This window comes from Eptesicus fuscus, chromosome 13 (assembly GCF_027574615.1).
Source record: "Eptesicus fuscus isolate TK198812 chromosome 13, DD_ASM_mEF_20220401, whole genome shotgun sequence".
Classification (NCBI taxonomy): domain Eukaryota; kingdom Metazoa; phylum Chordata; class Mammalia; order Chiroptera; family Vespertilionidae; genus Eptesicus; species Eptesicus fuscus.
The window spans coordinates 29,929,903-29,949,600 of NC_072485.1; the positions used below are offsets into that span (position 1 = coordinate 29,929,903).

Genomic DNA, 19,698 nt, shown 5'->3' on the forward strand with positions numbered 1-19,698 from the left:
GATCTGGGGCAAAACAGAACACTCAAGCGCCCCCGTCTCCACTCCACACGCTCAGCCAGAAAGTAGGCAGGAGGGGTTTTCCCCCCGCGCAGCCCTCGAACCCGAGCACCTCCCCTTTCCAGCGCTTCGCCCCCGGCATCCTGCCCCCTGCCGGATCCCACGCGGCCCCATCCTCACCAGCCTCCCCGCCACCAAGCAGCCAAACATGGCGGCGGCGGCTCCGCTCAGCCACCGGGGCCCAGGCTGGCGACTAGACGTCCTGGGGCTGCGACGCCGGTGGAGCCCAAGCACCTTCCAGAACAAGCAGGAGGATTCAAGCCCCGCCGCTACATAGCGACTGTGCCAGCGGCGGGAACGCCTCCTGCCCCGCGACCTCTGACCCACCCTCCCCAATCAGCCCGCCTCTCAGGAGACAAGTACTTCCGGGGCGTACACTCACCCGCCCCAATTACTAGAGAAAGGCGATCAGAGCCAGTGCGAGACTACAAGTCCCAGAGGGCTCTGCGTGGGCTTCCGGGAAGGGCACTAGGAGTTTTTACCTGCTGGGATTGGTGGTGCGGATCCAAATTTGGGAATCCAAGGCCGAGAGCTGTCTCTCACGGTGCGCTTTTACAGTCATTCCTTTTCTAGATCCTTACAAAAACCCGGTGAGGTAAGCATTATTATCTCCCTTTTGTAAGCGAGGAAATTGCCCAGAGTGACCAGCCCCAAATCTTGACACAGCACTAAGTACTGTATTGGAGTCCGAATCCAAGTCCTGACCCAAGTCGGGGTTCTTTCTGCTACACCATAGCTCAGTGCTAATTAACCAGCTATTTTGTACTTATTGACAACTTTTTTTGTAATTCTTTCCAGCTTCACCTAGCTCTCCCACTTATTTGCTGTAAAACTGAAAGCAATTATATTTGGGCTTTAATGTCTCCATTTATAAAATAACTAGAGACCCTGTGCATGGATTCATGCACAGGTGGAATCAGCTGCCCCCTAGTCAAAACTCTCGGTGGAGGGGACAGTTTGCATATTAGCCGTTTATTGTATAGGATAATTGCCTCTCTCCTGGGGTTGCTGTGAGGATTAAGTAAATTAATACATACACAAAACACTTAAAATAGACCCTGGCAGTGCTTAATTAATGGGAGTTTTATAGTAAAATGCATTTTTTTCTACACCCATTTTCAGAAAAGGTTCATAGGAAATAAAAAAACAATAGCCCAAACAACTGGCATCAAGTACTAATTGCCATCAACATTCATCCTACCCAAATAGAAGAATAGAACAGACTGAGGAATCTCAGAGGGAAGGTGGGGGGAGTAGGTGGGTGGGAAGAGATCAACCAAAGAACTTGTATGCATATATGCATAATCCATGGACACAGACAGTAGGGTGGTGAAGGCCTGGGATAGGGCTGGCTAGAAGAAGTTACTAGGGGGAGAAAGGGGACATATGTAACACTTTGTACAATAAAGATTTTTTTTTTTTTTTTAAGATTATGTTCCTGGGAGAGGTTGAAACTGCAATTAATAGAATAAAGAAAAGAAACTGCAAGTAGATCATCAGAGGAAGTTCTCTTGAGGTCAGGGTCAAGCAAATGTTTCCTGCAAAAGATCAGAGAGTAAATAGTTTAGGGTTTTTAGGCCATGAGGTCTCTGTCCTGTCATACCCTTGTAACACCAAGAACTGTGGCATCAACCAGACATGGAGCATACTCTACCTCCGTACTTCTGGTTATGCAAGATAAAATATGTATTCCTTTATTGGTTAAGCCAGTTTTAGCTGGATTTGTTACAGATGAAGATATGATTAACACAACCCCATAATGAAAACATAAGCTCCAAGAGGACAGGAAACTTAGTAAGTACATAAATAAAAGAATGAGTGAAGAAGTGGGTGTGGCTATGTTCCAAAAACCTGAATAGCAGCTGGCCAGGTTGGGCTAAGCCCTGCTTTAGGCAGTGGTTTCCAAACTTTTAAGGTTCTTCAGAATCACCTGTAGGACATGTTAAAACACTGGTGGGTGGCCCTCACCTGAGTTTCTGATTCAGTACATCAGGCCCAAGAATTTTAATTCTAAGAAGTTAGGGTTGTCAGCCCTAACTGGTTTGGCTCAGTGGATAGAGCGTCGGCCTACGGACTGAAGGGTCGCAGGTTCGATTCCAGTCGAGGGCATGTACCTTGGTTGCGGGCACAACCCCAGTAGGGGGTGTGCAGTGCAGGAGGCAGCTGATCCATGTTTCTCTCTTGATGTTCCTAACTCTCTATCCCTCTCTCTTCCTCTCTGTAAAAAAATCAATAAAATATATATTTTTTTAAAAAGTTAGGGTTGTCAAATAAAATACATAATGCCCCATAGATCTTGAATTTCAAATAAATGGTGAATCATTTTTAATTGTAAGTATTCCCAAGTATTTCATTGTTTTATCTGAAATTCAAATTTAATTTGGCATCTTATATTTTATTTGCTAAGTCTAGCAGCCATAAACAAGTTCCCAGGTGATGCTTCTGCTGCTGGTCCAGAAACCACACTTGAGAAACACTGGTCTATATATTCTCATGTATACAGGAGCTTTGCTAATTCAGAGGTCTTGAGCTAGAGTAGAATAAATAACCACCACCCCAACTTAAGAATCTGAACACTCAGTGTGTATATGTGAACATGCTCCTACTTCATTCACAGAAGGTTTTTTGCCCAAGTTAGATACTTTAAATATGCATTGCTTTCCAACAGTTATTTATTATACCCCTATGATGTGTGAGCTGTCTTCTAGGCTCCAGAGATAAAGCAAGGAATAAGGATGTTCAGGCTCCTTGCTATCAGAGCTGGCATTTGATGGTTGTCAGGGGGTAGATACAATTGGGCATGCATCTCAGGAGTTACTGGACTGCATGTTGTCAGGTATTTACTTAAGACACATAAACTATGTTGGATATTATTATGGTTATACACATGGGCCCTGAAGTTAGAAATTAGTTCAAACCTCAACCCTGTCCCTTACGACACTGGACAAGTTATTTTAAAACTTTGGTCCTCAAAAACAAACAAAAAACCTTTAGTCCTCAGATTCCTCATCTGTAAAATGGTATATAACTTGTACTTCCTGGGGTTGTTGGATAATAAATAAAATAACTTATATAAGGAGCTTAGCACAGTACTGATACATGGTAGGGAGTAAAACAGTACTTAAGTATAGCTACTACTATTGAAAAGTCAGTGGTTCTCAAAGTGTGGTCCCTGGGCCAGCAGCACCAAGGGACCTATGAACTTGTTAAAATGCAAATTCTCTGGCCCCACCCCAAACCTACTGAATCAGAGCAATGTGTGATTTAACGAGCCCTCCTGGTGATTTCTAGTGCATGTTCAAATGTGGAAACAGGGCTAAAGAAAATACAAGAGGCTAGGCTGTGTGTGCTGGGGGCTAAGGCTATCAAGGCCAATAAGGTACAAATCTTCCCCGGACAGCTCTTCATAGGGAGTAGGCCTAGGGGTGTTCACCTCTGTAAACACACATGTGCACACATGTGTGTGCACACATGTGCACAATCTATACTGCCTGAAATTCATCAGAAATTCATTTAAGCAAAGATTTCTTTGCTAATTTTTTGCTCCTTCAATATTTCACTGAATGCCTACTATGAACCAGCGTGTTAAACAGTGAGATTCAAAAACTAAGGTAAGGCTTCCAAAGCCCTGAGTCTGGCACTGATTTTCTGGCATAGGAAACCACAACAGTGCATTCATTTCAGTGAGGTGCTGAAATGAGCAGGCTCAACCAGAGATATTCTGAAGGGAAGTGGAAGATAGGCAGTAACTCACAAAGGTGGAAACCCTTTCCAGAGGACAAACATTTAACTGAGCCCCTACGATGTGCCTACAGAAAGCAGCCTGACTACCCGGAAGCCTCGGCCCCAGAGGCAGCCTGGCAGGAGCTAGTCCCAAGACTGGCAAGGCCACCAGAAGGAAAGAGACAGGGCATCAGCCAGTGAGGGGCCCTGGCCAGGAAGAAGAGAGACCTCAGTCTATGTGGGACCTTGAACAGTCTGTTTGCAGCTCTCTCTCTTGTATACCCTGGTCTTGGTTGTGGCCTAGCAGACTAGAGAGCAAAGCCATAGAAAGGAGCCCTGGCAGGAAGCTGAATCAGGTCCAGATATGGGACCTGGGATGGAAACAATGCTAAATCCCAGACACAGAGGTGATCCGACAAACAGTGGAACTATTAACAATCCTCCACCATTTCCACCAGTACCCTTGAACATGAGTTTGAGAGGCACTAGTTAACCACAGTGAGAAAGTTTCAAATGACTATGGAAAGTTGTGCTGAGCTGGGCTAAGATAAACTTAGTCTATTGGGATCATCTGGGCAAGCTTAAAAAAAAAAAAAAAAAAACAACAACTGAGTTTAGATCTCTGAATCAGGTTGGGACTCAGAGATCTGTCTTATGCTCCCTAAATGATCCTTTTTCCACAGACCAGCCTTTGGGACCATTGCATGGCACAGGTTCACACAGGGGCCTAAGTAATGCAATGCTTTGCACACCTGGCCAATCTTACCTTATAATAGACAAATATGCAAATTGACCGCACCTTCGCTATGCCCAAGCCACGCCCATCAACCATGCTCACCAGGAAACCGTTGCAGGGACGCTGGGTGCGACCGAGCCCAAGGCCGGGAAAGCCGCCCGAGGCTTTCCTGGCCTTGGGCACCAGCGGGGAGCCTGTGCCGATCGCAGGAGACCACTGGGGGTCGGCTCCTGCGATCGGTCGCAGGGACGCTGGGTGCGGCCGAGCCCAAGGCCACCACCCGGGGCCAAGCCCGGACCCTGAAAGAAGGCAGAAGGCGGTGGCCACAGCCAAGGCCTGGGTCCCCGGTGCTGGCAGAAAACTGGTGCAGGCAGCCAGGTGGAGGTCTATTGCACGAATCTTCGTGCAAACGGGCTACTAGTGAAATTATAAATGCTTCTCTTTGGGCTACTTGAAGATAACATTTTAAGGCACAGATAAATTATTATTTTGGAGCGCCCTTCACAAAAGGTTTTGACCTCTGAGAGTTACAAATACTGTTGCAGCCAGTTTTATTCTGGGATTTGAGGGAAACAATGCAGAATGCTTACTCAGAACTGGGATTATTAAGCTTTGACTCCCAGTCTTTCAGAAAGATAAACCAAACCCTTTTCAATACAAAATTTTAGCAGTTTAAAAAGTAATTTTGCATCAAATTAAAAACACACACACAAATAATGGCCAATGCAGTCCTATACATTTCTCACAACCAGTGATTTTTCTGACAACTCACAGTTGACTAGTTTTAGCATTAAATACTCATTACACAAAATGTAACAGAAATCACCCAACTTTTTACACTTCACATCTTCCTAGGGTAAAAGAAGAAAGAGCAGGTGAAATGAGTCTGCTTTCAGTCTTGCTCTGCATCAGAAAATGACCACAAAATACCAAGAATCTTTTTTGAAATCCACTAGTTCAATTCCAGAATGATAGTCATTTTCTACAAATCACAACAGGGGAAACCCAGAGGTGATAAATGAAAGGAGGCGAAGTTACAGACTTTATAGTGTTAGAGCATGACCTGTGGTTAAAGTCACCGTGCAGCATTTTCTATGTTTGCTTGTATTTCTGACAGCGTGGGTCCTTGGTAAAAGCCATCTAGACTCATTTCCTCATTTCCCTTACATCAGAGTGTTTTAAACTGCTGGTTGAGATCCATTATTCATTGGGTTGTGAAATCAATTTAGTGAGTCACACTGCATTACAAAAAGAACAGAAAATTTCAGATTACATCAAACAAGTGTATTGTTTCATGGGACATTTTGTTTATGGATATGTGTGAGATTGGCATATAATATAGGTAGTCTATTTCTTACTGTGGGTTGCATTTTTTAAGTTTAAAAATTACTGTCCTAGGGTGGGTGGGTGGGAAGAGATCAACCAAAGAACTTTTATGCATATATATCCATAACCCATGGACACAGACAACAGGCTGGTGAAGGCCTGTGTCGGGGGTTGGGGGCGGGCTATAGGGGGTTAATGGGAGAAAAAGGGGGACATATGTAATACTTTCAACAATAAAGATATATATTTTTTTAATCACTGTCCTAGCCCTAGCTCAGTGGATAGAGCATTGGCCTGTGGACTGAAGGGTCCCAGGTTTGATTCCGGCCAAGGGCACATGCCTGGGTTGCAGGCTTGATTCCCCCCCTAGTAGGGGGTATGCAGGAGCAATCAATGATTCTCTCTCATTGATGTTTCTATGTCTCTATCCCTCTCCCTTTCTCTCTGAAACCAATAAAAATATATTTTAAAAAAAGTACTGTCCTAGATGATACCTCATCCAAGCTTGAAGATGCAGTTAAGCCAAATGACTCTCTCCTTTGCCTCAATGAACATTTTACTTCTTTAAGCATTTCTAGACAAGGTGACCATTAATTCTTTAGACCGTTACCCTTCTCAGGCATTAGCTTTTAAGCACCTTTAAAAACATCTCATTTCTATCCAGTCCTTTTCCAAAGCCCAAAACTACGAAGCCACATCCCAGTCCTTTCTGAGCCCATCTCTGCAACAGCACCCATCTACATTCTCTGCCTCAGAGCTTTCTTTAGACTCAGGTCCCCTGCCCACAGAGCCAGTGTGGCTCCCAGCTTCTCCCCTATTTCCTATTGTTGAAACAAACATTAAATTATATTTCCTCTGGAGAAAAATGTGGGACAGAATTATTCTATTCATTTTACTTAAATGGACCAAAGAAACCAAGATAGAGCCAGAAAGAGACTGATATGACTAAATAGTTTAGAAAAGAAATGAGAACCCATCAACAGATGTCAGTGCCAGATGAGAGCTGCTGGGGAAAGGAAGGCACAGGGCCTCAGCTCAGCCTCAGGCAGGGCCAGTGTCATGGGCTCATGGCATAGTACAGGGCTCTGGACTCAGAAAGACTCCATGGGTGGTTTAACGCTTTGCTGTTCCCAGCTTGACATTCTTAATAATTTTATCTTTGAACTTTGATTTTCTTTTAAATATATTTTTACTAGAGGCCTGGTGCACAGATTCGTGCACCGGTGGGTTCCCTCGGCCTGACCTGCAGGGATCGGGCCAAAACTGGCTCTCCAACATCCCCCGAGGGGTCCCGGATTCTGAGAAGGTGATTCTCGGATGATGCACCCAGAATCGGGCTCCCTCCTCTCTGGTTCTGGGTGCATCACCCGAGAACTGCAGCTGCCAAGTCACTGCAGCTTGGCACCTCCTGTGTTGAGCGTCTGCCCCCTGGTGGTCCGTGTGTGTCATAGCTACCAGTGAGATGGTCGGACGGTCACTTAGGCTTTTATTTATTGAGATTGATTTCAGAGAGGAAGGGAGAGGGAGATAGAAACATCAATGATGAGAGAGAATTTCCGAGCCCACAATCCAGGCATGTGCCCTTGACCAGAATCAAACCTGATACCCTTCCGTCCACAGACCAAGGCTCTATCCATTGAGCCAAACCAGCTAGGGCTGAACTTTCATTTTGTAAGTAAACTCCTAGGAGACAACGTAGCATGTGTGTGAATAGAGGGAATAAGAACAATATGCAAATCTGCTGTTTCTTGCCTCTCTATTCTCTATTCTCACAGCATTTACTATTCCTCTTGAGCACAGAATTCTACTGGACTCACAATATGTGGAATTTTCAGTAACTCAAAACAAGTGTGTTACATCTAGAACCGAGTAGGCAAGGGTGCTGACAGCCCTGAGGCCATGATTGCAGTTTGGATAAAGACCAGGCATTTTAAGAAACTCAAACAACCAAGGAACCTTATTCTTGTTTACATTACTTCCTTGTATTAGCCAACCACTACACTGAAGATGATGATGACATAGAAGAAAAGGGAAAAGCAAGGCAATTGACAGTTTTCCTTTCAATACGTCCTTTCACATCAGTCAGTCAAATGCAGAGAATGTTGGTAGAATGTGTGGTACCAAGAAGTGGAATAAAAAGTTGGGTTACTTTTGCCCTAGCTGGTTTGGCTCAGTAGATAGAGCCTTGGCCCCGAGGACTCCAGGACTGAAGGATCTTGGATTCCAGATAAGGGCCTGTACCTCCCCAGCCCCAGGCAATCCCCAACACAGCCAAACAATGTGTCTCTCTCACATCATTGTTTATCTCTCAGTCTTTCCTCCTCCCTTATACTCTCTCTAAAAATAAATGGAAAAATATCCTCGGGTGAGGATTAACAATACAACAAAAAAATTGGGATACTTTTGGCCAGTATCACCCAGACTGTACTGATTAAGAACAAAATACACATGAATATACTAGCTTCAAAGTACCAATTATGGCCCTGTGTGGGTGGCTGTTGGTTAGAGCATTGTCCCATATAACAAAAAAGGTTGCAGGTTTGATTTCCAGTAAGGGCACATACCTAGGTTACAAGTTCCTTTGCAAGTCTGGGCACATACAGGAGATAACTGATGGATGTTTCTCCCTCTCCCTTCCTCTCTCTGAACATATCCTTGGATGAGGAAGAAAATATACCAATTATGTAATTTCAGTGATTCCACATAGGAGTTAGCTTTTATGTTTGTAATTAATATTGACATTATACAATATGAAGATGAATGTTAAAAATTCATGCTAATTGAAGAGTTGTAAAATCATAAAAGCCAGCATTTCAGTAAGGGCCTGAGGTCAGTTGAAGACAAGGTCAGTTGAAGACAATTAGAATAAGTCAGCCAAGAACTTTGAGATAGAAACCAGATAGCCATCTATGGCTGGGGGGAACCCGATACCAAGAGCTTGTGTATACCTAAAGAAAAATGTTTGTATGTCAACAGACTTAATTGTCTTAATTGTTCCAGGAAGCAGAAAACCACAGTGGAAAGTTACCGGGTTGTAAAATGGAAAGACCCTGCCCCCTAAAGTGTATTTAACCTGTGTTCAAACCCTGCTTCGGGGCCCACAACCTCTGCTCTGTGTTCAGAGTATGTTGTGGGACCGGGCATGCCTGTACCAATAAACCCTTTGCTTTTTGCATGAGAAGCCTCTCTTGGTGCTTTGTGAGTGCGGCCAGCATTCCGGGCGTTACATTTGGAGGTTCCACCGAGATTGCTGCAGCCGCCTTCAGGCTCCAACAGACGCTTCTTGGGGTAAGTAACGGCGCCTCTCGGATAGCGATCGCTTGTCCTTGTCTTCTGTTTGCTGTTTAGTTTGAGGGTTAAGGCTGGCAAATCTGTTTGGTCTGGTGGCTGTCGGGGCGGGGCGTAAGTCTCCCCCGACTGCGACGACAGACGTGTCCTCGGGTCGCAAGCCACATCCCCGGGGGACGCCCTGGTGGAATCTGGGGAGGCCCAGGGACGCCTGGAATCCTCCCATCTGGGGAGGCCCAGGGGCGCCTGGAATCCTCCAATCTGGGGAGGCCCAGGGGCGCCTGGAATCCTCCCATCTGTTAGAGTACTCTGAAATTCTGTTGCCAGCCAGGTCAATTGGTGCTGTGAGACCTTTTGGATTTTTGTCTGAGCGTGTTGTGTTCGTCCTTGTCTTCTGTTCAATGTTTACTGTCATTTGTATGGTTCTTGTCATGGGTCAGTCCACCTCCACTCCTCTGTCCCTGACCTTGGATCATTGGTCAGAAAGCCTTTCTGGCTCCTCAGTTCTCTCCCCAGGACCCTGCCGATGATGTTGCAGACCGTGATGTTGCCTGTGAAACCAGCTACCCCTTCCCCGCCGCCCTCGGCCCCTCCGTCCTCCCGGACTCACAACCTGATCTGATCCTTTTAGACTCTCCTCCGCCCTATCCTAGGTTAACAGGTCTCGTGGAGCCCTTAATGTTCTCCCGTCAACCCATTTGGGATGGCTGTCAGCAACTCCTGGGAACCCTCTTCACCACTGAGGGGAGAAACTAGGCTCCTAGAGGCGCGGAAAAATGTTCCCGGGCGGGACGGACAACCAACGCAATTGCAAGACCGCATTGACGACATCTTCCCCCTGCGCCGCCCAGACTGGGACCCTAACACCCTGGAAGGTAGGGAGCATCTGTCCTCCTACCGCCAGGCTCTTGTGGCAGGTCTCCGGGCAGCCTCCAGGCGGCCCACCAATTTGGCCAAGGTAAGGGAAGGCGTTCAGGGGCCCCCCGAATCGCCCACAGTCTTTTTAGAGAGGTTAATGGAGGCCTATCGGAGGTTTACGCCCTTTGATCCGCAATCAGAGGAACAGAAGGCCTCGGTGGCCATGGCCTTTATTGGCCAATCAGCTGCGGATATAAGGCGTAAACTACGGTGCCTTGATGGGCTCCAGGATTTGACTCTCAGAGACCTAGTTAAGGAGGCAGACAAGGTTTTTCACAAAAGGGAGACAGAGGAGAGACAAGGCATTGACTAAAATCCTGGCCACAGTAGTTAGTAACACAAGAGAAAGGAAGTAGAAAGGGAGGGGACCTGGGTCCACGATGGCGGTCAAATTTGGACTCGGACCAGTGCGCATATTGCAAGGAGAAGGGCCATTGGAAAAGAGACTGTCCCAAAAGGTCCAGGACATGACGGCATGGCTTGAGGAATACCCAGATGCTTGGGCCGAGAAAGCCGGGCTAGGGCTGGCAGAAAATCAACCCCCAGTGGTGATTACCTTGAAGACCTCTGCAGTCCCAATTCGAGTCAGGCAGTACCCCATGAGCAGGGAGGCTCGAGAAGGAATCAGACCACATATTCAGAAGCTAATCCAAGAGGGGGTTTTGAGGCCCTGCCAGTCAGCCTGGAACACACCACTCCTCCCTGTCAAGAAGCCAGGAACGGGAGACTACCGACCAGTACAGGATCTGAGGGAGATTAATAGTAGGGTACAGGACATACATTCCACTGTACCTAACCCCTACAACCTTCTAAGCACCCTCCAACCTGACAGAACCTGGTCTACTGTATTAGATTTGAAGGATGCTTTCTTCTGTCTACGGCTTTGTGAAAGCAGCCAACCATTGTTTGCCTTTGAGTGGACTGATCCAGAGGCCGGGATAGCGGGGCAACTGACCTGGACAAGGCTACCCCAGGGCTTTAAGAATTCACCCACCATTTTCGATGAGGCCCTCCACCAGGACCTGGGTCCCTTCAGAACCCGACACCCGGAGGTGACTCTGCTCCAGTATGTAGACGACCTACTGTTGGCTGCGCCGTCTCAGGAGGAATGTGAGTATGGGACCCGTTCCCTATTGCAAGAGCTTGCTCAGCTGGGGTACCGGGCATCAGCTAAGAAGGCCCAGATATGTAGGCGGGAAGTAACTTTCCTAGGATATACTCTCCGGGAAGGAAAGCGGTGGTTGACGGAGGCACGGAAAAAGACTGTTGTGCAGATTCCCGTACCTGCCTCCAGGAAACAACTCCGAGAGTTCCTGGGGACGGCCGGGTTCTGTAGGCTATGGATCCCGGGGTTTGCGTCATTAGCCGCCCCACTTTATCCACTTCTAAAAGGGGATGCGGAATTTTCCCTGGGGCCAGAACAGCAGCAGGCCTTTGATGACATCAAGAGGGCCCTATTGTCAGCCCCAGCACTGGCACTCCCCGATGTTGAGCCGAGAAGTCCTAACTCAGACCTTGGGACCCTGAAGGAGGCCAGTGGCCTATCTGTCCAAATGTCTGGAATCAGTAGCAGGAGGATGGCCCCGCTGTTTGAAAGCTATAGCTGCCGCCGCTCTGTTGGCCAAAGACGCTAACAAATTGACTTTGGGACAAAAATTGACCATCATAGCCCCGCATACTCTGGAAAGCGTCATCAGGCAGCCCCCAGACCGATGGCTCTCAAATGCACGCATCACCCATTATCAAAGCATTTTATTGGATAAGGATCGAGTAACCTTCAGGCCCCCGTCTACCTTAAACCCTGCCACCCTGCTCCCGGACGAAGCTGCGGATCCGGTCTTGCACTCCTGCCAGGACATCTTGGCAGAGGAAGCAGGAATTCGCCGCGACCTGAAGGACCTTCCATTACCCAACTCAGAAGTAACCTGGTTCACGGACGGTAGCAGCTTCCTGCGAGATGGTAAGAGACATGCGGGGGCGGCGGTAGTCAGCAGAACTAAGACCATATGGTCAGCAGGGCTGCCAGAAGGGGCCTCAGCCCAGAAAGCGGAGCTAATTGCTCTCACAAGAGCCTTAGAATTGGCTAAAGGAAAAAGGCCACCATCTACACTGACAGCCGCTATGCGTTTGCTACTGCTCATGTATATGGGGCCATATACCAGCAAAGAGGACTACTAACCTCAGCCGGAAAGGACATTAAGCATAAGGCTGAAATCCTTAGGCTACTGGCGGCAGTTCTGCTGCCCACCGAATTGGCTATAGTCCATTGCCCCGGTCATCAGAAAGGATCAGACCCCATAGCTGCAGGGAACCGGCGGGCAGATGAGGAAGCAAAGGCAGCAGCCCTTCGAGGGGCAGAAGTTCTAGCACTAGTGACTAAGACTCATGAGGAGAACCTGACACCCATAACTGCTGAGAGTAAGGAACAACAGGCGACTTCCTACTTACAGCATGTTCATCAGCTCACTCATCTAGATGCCAGAAAAATGCAAGAACTGCTGAGGGAACAACCCTTTTCCTTAACGGCTACAGAAAACAGGAGGTTGACGGAACAAGTAGCTAAGAATTGTCAAGCCTGCCAGGTTGTGAATGCACATCCATCCCAAACCTCAGAGGGAAAGAGACTAAGGGGGAATGGGCCTGGCCAATTCTGGGAAGTGGACTTTACTGAAATCAGGCCAGCCAAGTATGGGTTAAGATTTCTCTTAGTTTTTGTAGATACTTTCTCAGGATGGGTAGAGGCCTACCCCACCCGGAGGGAAACAGCCCAAGTGGTGGTAAAGAAGATTATGGAAGAACTTTTTCCTCGGTTTGGACTGCCCCAGGTAATTGGGTCAGACAATGGACCTGCTTCCCGTGGCCCAGGTAAGTCAGGGAGTGGCCAGGGTGTTGGGGATTAATTGGAAATTACATTGTGCCTATCGTCTCCAAAGTTCAGGGCAGGTAGAGAGAATGAATAGAACCATTAAGGAGACCTTAACTAAATTGACCTTAGAGACTGGCGTTCAGGACTGGACTTTGCTCCTGCCTTATGCTCTGTTTCGGGCTCTAAACACGCCCTCGTCCTCTATGTACAATCTCACCCCTTTTGAAATTCTGTATGGAACCCAACCTCCGGTCTCAAGAATATCATCCATTCTAGGTAAAGGCTCATTACCCTATACCCCTCTGCTTGCCAGGTTAAAGGCTCTGGAAGGGATCCAGTAATTTGTCTGGAAGCCGTTGGCCTCCGCTTATCAACCAGGAGACCTTAGAGTGCCCCACTCATTCCAAGTCGGAGACTCGGTACTCGTAAGAAGACACCAGACTCACAGCCTAGAGCCCCGGTGGAAAGGACCCTATGTGGTGCTGCCGACCACCCCGACAGCAGTAAAAGTAGATGACATCACGTCTTGGATCCATGCCTCCCATCTCAAGCCTGCGCCGCAGCAGCCGGGACCAGAATGGACGGTAGAAAAGACTGACAGTATTAGACACTTGGGATCTGGGAGCAGTAGAAGACCCCACCAAACTCCCCCTGCTCATACGAGATGATGGGCACCATCCCAGCGGTACCCATACCTCAGGGTGCAGTGATTCCCGCCAGGGGTGTGTTCTCGGTAACATTGAATTTTATGTATGCCCCAAGGAAGGGAGGGACCGGGGAAAAATAAGGACCTGTGGGGGGGCCTGAATCTCTATTGTGCTGCTTGGGGGTGTGAAACAACAGGGGCAGCCTAGTGAATACGAGGTTCCCCAAGGGACTGGATACAGGTATTGAGGAATATCATGGGAAGAGCCAGCACTGATTGTGAAATACCAGCCCCTTGTGGGACAGGCATTCTATGTAACGGGTTAAACATTTCCTTCACTGAGAACGGGAGAAAATCAGAGAATCTACTGTCCTGGTATAAGGGCAGGACATGGGGTCTTAGATTCTATACTCCGGGCTATGATTATGGATTATGGTTTACAATAAGACTGAGACAGGAAGCTGTCCCCATACCTGTGGGCCCAAACCTTGCCCTTCGCCCACCAGCATCACTTTAATCAGGCAGCAATACTCAGCATTAGATGAATCTGAAGGTCTCTAGGATTAGAGACCGGCCACAGAAAAAGGGGGGAATGAAGAGTTGTAAAATCATAAAAGCCAGCATTTCAGTAAGGGCCTGAGGTCAGTTGAAGACAAGGTCAGTTGAAGACAATTAGAATAAGTCAGCCAAGAACTTTGAGATAGAAACCAGATAGCCATCTATGGCTGGGGGGAACCCGATACCAAGAGCTTGTGTATACCTAAAGAAAAATGTTTGTATGTCAACAGACTTAATTGTCTTAATTGTTCCAGGAAGCAGAAAACCACAGTGGAAAGTTACCGGGTTGTAAAATGGAAAGACCCTGCCCCCTAAAGTGTATTTAACCTGTGTTCAAACCCTGCTTCGGGGCCCACAACCTCTGCTCTGTGTTCAGAGTATGTTGTGGGACCGGGCATGCCTGTACCAATAAACCCTTTGCTTTTTGCATGAGAAGCCTCTCTTGGTGCTTTGTGAGTGCGGCCAGCATTCCGGGCGTTACAAATAACCTAAAATTTAGCTTTATTTACAATGACATTAAGAAGCAAGAATAGCATGACAAGTTGCAAGAGAAATCACAGAAGGAAAAAAAAGGAATCACAGAAGGAAAAAGATTTCAGTACTTTTTAATTTTTATTTTATTTATTTAATCCTCACCTGAGGATATTTTTTCATTGATTTTTAGAGAGTGGAAGAGAGAGGGGAAGACAGAGAGAAATATCCATGTGAGAGAAACATATTGATTGGTTGCCTCCTGCACCCACACCAGGGCCCGGGCTGGGGAGGAGCCTGCAACCAAGGTATGTGCCCTTGACCAGAATTGAACCCAGGACCCTTTGGTCCACAGGCCAATACTCTATCCACTGAGCAAAACCAGCTAGGGCTCAGTAATTTTTATTTCAACTTTTCCCTGCTTTTTAAACAAGAGGCTTGCATTTTTATTTTGCACTGATTATGAAGCTAACAGTCTTCAGGACTAGAAACAGTACCAATAGCATCCTGTTCCTGTTGAGTTACTCTACATTTCTTTCCCAAAAAGCTGGGTGTGGGATTCACAAAGCACAGGGCTGCTCCAGGAAGACTTCATTCTGAAATCCATAGATGAGAAACCTGTGTCCCTTACACAACCAGGCTCTGGCTCGTATCATGACTTTGGCTCTCAGCAATAAGCATGATCTTGGCCTGCGTGGACAAACGTCACGGTGCCTAAACACTCCCAGTGAATGGGGTTTGTGGACACTTTTAGGTTGGAGGTTCAGTGAACTAATTGTGCACTTTCAAAAGTGCCCTCACTATCTAAAGTGCAATTGTAACCCAGGAAGAAAATGGGCTTCACGATGTGGAACTAAATGGAGAGCTCATGGCTCATCAAAGCACTGGAATACTCGTCGTAAATGACTGGTAGAGGGAGTTTAGCTCAAGCATTAAGTCCTGAGGAGACCCATAGCGTAGAGATGCCAGTCCTTGGTTCCCATTTTTCAAGAAACAAAACCACCCAGGGACTTCCACATCTTGTACTATAAATTGTACTGTAGGCAGCTTTGGAAAAATCTATGCTGGTGAGCACCTTGCCTCATCACAAAAGGAAATACAATAGGGATATGGCACCAGTTGGGCCTCCATCCAGCTTAAACTGTGAAGGCTTTTTCTCAGGACATAATACATATCAGGGTAAAGTTCTGGGTTTCATAGACTGAAGTGACTGGTTCATTAGTGGCTATGACTGCAATGGAAGGTGGGAGGAGACATGTTAAGGAAAATGCAAGAACCACCACCTAGTTCTATCATAAATGCCCACATGGTGCTCTTAGTTATCATGATAGCAAGTGAAATAATTCAATATTGTTGTCTTTTTTTCCTGAATCTCCAAATGTATCGTTAGACCTTTTTATCTCCTCCACAGTTGTAACTCCTCCTATTCTCCATTTGATTTTCTATGCCACATTTTAAGTACCGTATTTATCCGTGTATAAGACGCTAATTTTTTCTAAAATCATTAGACTGAAAATTGAGGGGTGTTTTATACATGGAAGTCAGCTGAGGAGGGAGCCAGGCGGGTGAGTAGCTGCCCATACCTTGTCAAACAGGCTTCCTCCAATCACGAGCCTTATTGTTAATGACATCAGCTGATGCTCTAATTGGAAGTAGAGGTGGAGAGTGCACAGATGCAACAGGGACCAGAGCATTCTGAGCCCATAAAGATGTCAAAAAATAAAAAGATAAATACCAGTAAGTGATTGTTTTACTCTGCAAAATTCAAACTGAATGTAATCAGCTATGCAAAAGAGCATGAAAATAGAGTTGCAGAGAGACAATTTGGACCTCTTCCCACTGAGTGTATGATCAGACAGTGGAGAAAACAGGAAGAACAACTCCTTAAAGATGCCAAAAAACAAGAAGGCCTTAAAAGGAAAACCAGCAAACTTTGAAATAGTGATTTCTTAATCTTGGATTGGAAAAGTGGGGGGCATCTTATACATGGAAAAAACACGGTAATTTCTTAGGATCTTTTCCTGTTCATTAATTTCTATTCATTGTACCAAATTGACTACCCAATTCATCCACTGAGTTTATTTCAACAATTATACTTTTCATTCCTAAAAGTTGTGTTTTTTTTCAAATCCTTGTCCATCTTAGTAGCCTCTGCTTGCTCAAGTTTCTTGCCCATATTTTATTTAAGTGTTTCATTCATTCAACAAATATTTATGGAGCATCTACTACATGCAAGACAGTTCTAGGTGTTGGGAGTTATATACAAAACAACAAAACTACACCCTGCCTGGATGGTGAGGATCAGTGGTTAAGCGTCAACCTATATGAACAAGGTCATGGGTTTGATTCCATCACGGCATATGCCTGGGTTGTGGGCTCAATCCCCAGTATGGATCGATGATTCTCTCTCATCATTGATGTTTCGCTCTCTCTCTCCCCTCTCTGAAATCAATAAAGATATTTGAAAAAAATGACACCTCATAAAGCCTACATCCCAGTGGAAGAACTGCAACAAATCAAATAAGTATCCTATCTAATAAAGAGGGAATATGCAAATTGACTGTCACACTGTCACAAAGATGGCGGCACCCATAGCCACAAGATGGTGGTGCCCAGTCCCCTCAGCCCTGCTGGAGTCCCACAGTCCTTTCAGCCCAATGGGGTGCAGGGGGGAGGAGGGCGGCAGGCTGGACCTGCCCTCAGCCCCCCAGCTGCCCAGGGCCAGCCCGAGGCACAGGCAAGCCTCAGATGGTGGCTGCCCAGCCAATGCCTGAGGCGCAGGTAAGCCTCGGATGTCAGCTGCCCAGCCACCCAGGGCCGCCCGAGGCTCAGGTAACCAGAGCCAGCCAAGGCTTCCCCTAATTGCCGGGTCACCTCCCACCCCTGAGGGCTCCTGGACTGTGAGAAGGGGCAGGCCAGGCTAAGGGACCCCCCCACTCCAGTGCATGAATTTTCATGCACCAGGCCTCTAGTGCTATATAATAAAAGCCTAATATGCTAAGTGTCCGGTCGTCTGTTCAACCAATCAAACTGTAATATGCTAATGATATGCTAAGGCTGCTCAACCGCTTGCTATGATGTGCATTGACCACTACGGGGCAGTCGACCAGTCACCAGGATGTGCACTGACCACCATGGGGAAGATGCTCCAACCAGTAGGTGAGCTTGCTGCTGGGGTCCGGCTGATTGGGACTGAGCTAGACAGGCCAGCCATGCCCTGGAGCCCTCCCATGGTCCCTCCCCAGATGGCCAACCTCCCGTGTCCCTCCCTGGCCTCAATCGTGTACTAGTGGGGTCCCTAGGCCTGGCCTGCACCCTCTTGCAACCTGGGATCCCTTGGGGGATGTCAGAGAGCCAGTTTCGGCCTGATCCCCCAGGCCAGGCCGAGGGACCCCACTGGTGCATGAATTCATGCACCAGGCCTCTAGTACAGTATGTTAGGTGACAGTAGAAATGGAGAATAAGCAAGGAATGAGCAGAGTACACATTTTTAAATGAAGCTTATTTCTGATAATACCAAAAATCTGGTCTTTGGTTGTCTCTGTATATTGTGTATTGCTTCAACTGTCAGAGCAGCTTATTTCATTGTCTACCTGGTGATCATTAATTGTGAGCTATTTGGTTGACCTAAAATTTCAGCAACCTTAGGGTCTCCTTCAGGTTCGTTCTAATGGCTAGTGTCCTTATTTTTATAATTAGTTTTACTGGAATACAGCCAGGCCCATTCCTTTACATCAAGCATGTCAAACTCAAAGGCTAACACGTGCCAAATAAATGAGGCATGCGGCCTGTGGGCTGCGAGTTTGACATGCTTTACATGTTGTGCCTGCTTTCACATTATACATACATAGCAGAGTTGAGTTGATGTGACAGAGACTGTATAGCTCACAAAACCTAAAATATTTACTATCTGGCTACTTACAGGAAAAGTTTGCACGCCTCTGATCTACACAGAGATATACACAGGAACTAAATAAAACAAACTGAAATGGGCACTAAGGTATACTACTAGAGTAAATGAATTGGTACGTCCTTAATAAAAATACACTTTCATTCAGTAACAAATTCTGACAAATAAGCCTAAGTAAATAACCAGAGTAGTACACAAAAATTTGTGTGGTAGGCTAATAAAAACATTATTTATAATAGCAAAAAGTTAGAAGCGCCTGGCTGGTGAGGCTCAGAGGTTGAGTGTCAACTTATAAACCAGGAGGTCACAGTTCAATTCCTGGTCAGGGCACATGCCTGGGTTGCGGGCTCAATGCCCAGTGGGGTTTGTGCAGGAGGCATCCAATTGATTCCCTCTCATCATTGATGTTTCCATCTCTCTCTCTCCTTTCCCTTCTTCTCTGAAATCAATAAAAATATATTTTAAAAAAAGTTAGAAGCAATTAACATATCCCAAAAGATATTAAATAATGGTATGTTCATGGAATGGTACAGAAAGATTTATAAAAATATGCTCATGAATCTAAAACCTTGACAAAATTCAGTCTTTTGTATTTTACCTTGGCTCCTCTCATTTTACCTCCTACCTTATTTTATAATCACCCAGGCTTTCTTCATTTGCTGCTGCTTAAACCCTCCACATGTCATCTTGGTGTTAACTCTTTGGGGATTTTTCTGGACTTTCATATCTCAACTAGAGGCCCGGTGCATGAAATTCGTGCACTGCGGGGGGGGGGGTGTCCCTCAGCCGGTTTAGGCCCGATCCTTGTGGGATGAGGCCTAAACCGGCAGTCGGACATCCCTCTCACAATCCGGACTGCTGGTTCCCAACCGCTCACCTGCCTGATTGCCCCTAACCGCTCCCCTGCCGGCCTGCCTGCCGGCCTGATCACCCTCAACTGCCCTTCCCTGCTGGCCCGGTCACCCTCAACTGCCCTTCCCTGCTGGCCCGGTCGCCCCCAACTGCCCTCCCTTGGTGGCCCAGTCACCCCTAACTGCCCTCCTGTTGGCCCGGTTGCCCACAACTCCCCTCCTCTGCCGTCCATCTTGTGCAAGGGCGTGACAGTCAATTTGCATATCACCTCTTTATTATATAGGATTTCACTCTTGCTGTTTCTTGCCCATAAACATAAGCAAAACACTATGTTTGGGACAAAACAA

At 46.7% G+C, this 19,698-nt stretch overlaps 2 protein-coding genes across 2 annotated transcripts in view; one reads left to right on the forward strand and one right to left on the reverse strand.

Annotated features, from left to right (window-relative positions):
- The window catches only part of HIKESHI (heat shock protein nuclear import factor hikeshi), a 34,966-nt gene extending 34,592 nt beyond the window's left edge, over positions 1–374 (reverse strand). Inside the window, exon 1 of the mRNA XM_054725538.1 lies at positions 178–374. Within this exon, the coding sequence (XP_054581513.1) occupies positions 178–207 (30 nt within the window). The 5' untranslated portion in view covers positions 208–374. The remainder of the gene's footprint in view (positions 1–177) is intronic.
- On the forward strand, positions 206–13,380 carry LOC129151173 (uncharacterized). Its single transcript, XM_054725135.1, is given in 11 exon segments — positions 206–276; positions 9,046–9,130; positions 9,647–9,882; positions 9,884–10,342; positions 10,344–10,388; positions 10,390–10,507; positions 10,510–11,537; positions 11,539–12,140; positions 12,143–12,832; positions 12,835–12,913; positions 13,228–13,380. Coding segments are annotated over 11 exon segments (3,441 nt in total). The 3' UTR covers positions 13,256–13,380.
- The last annotated feature ends 6,318 nt before the right edge of the window (positions 13,381–19,698 follow it).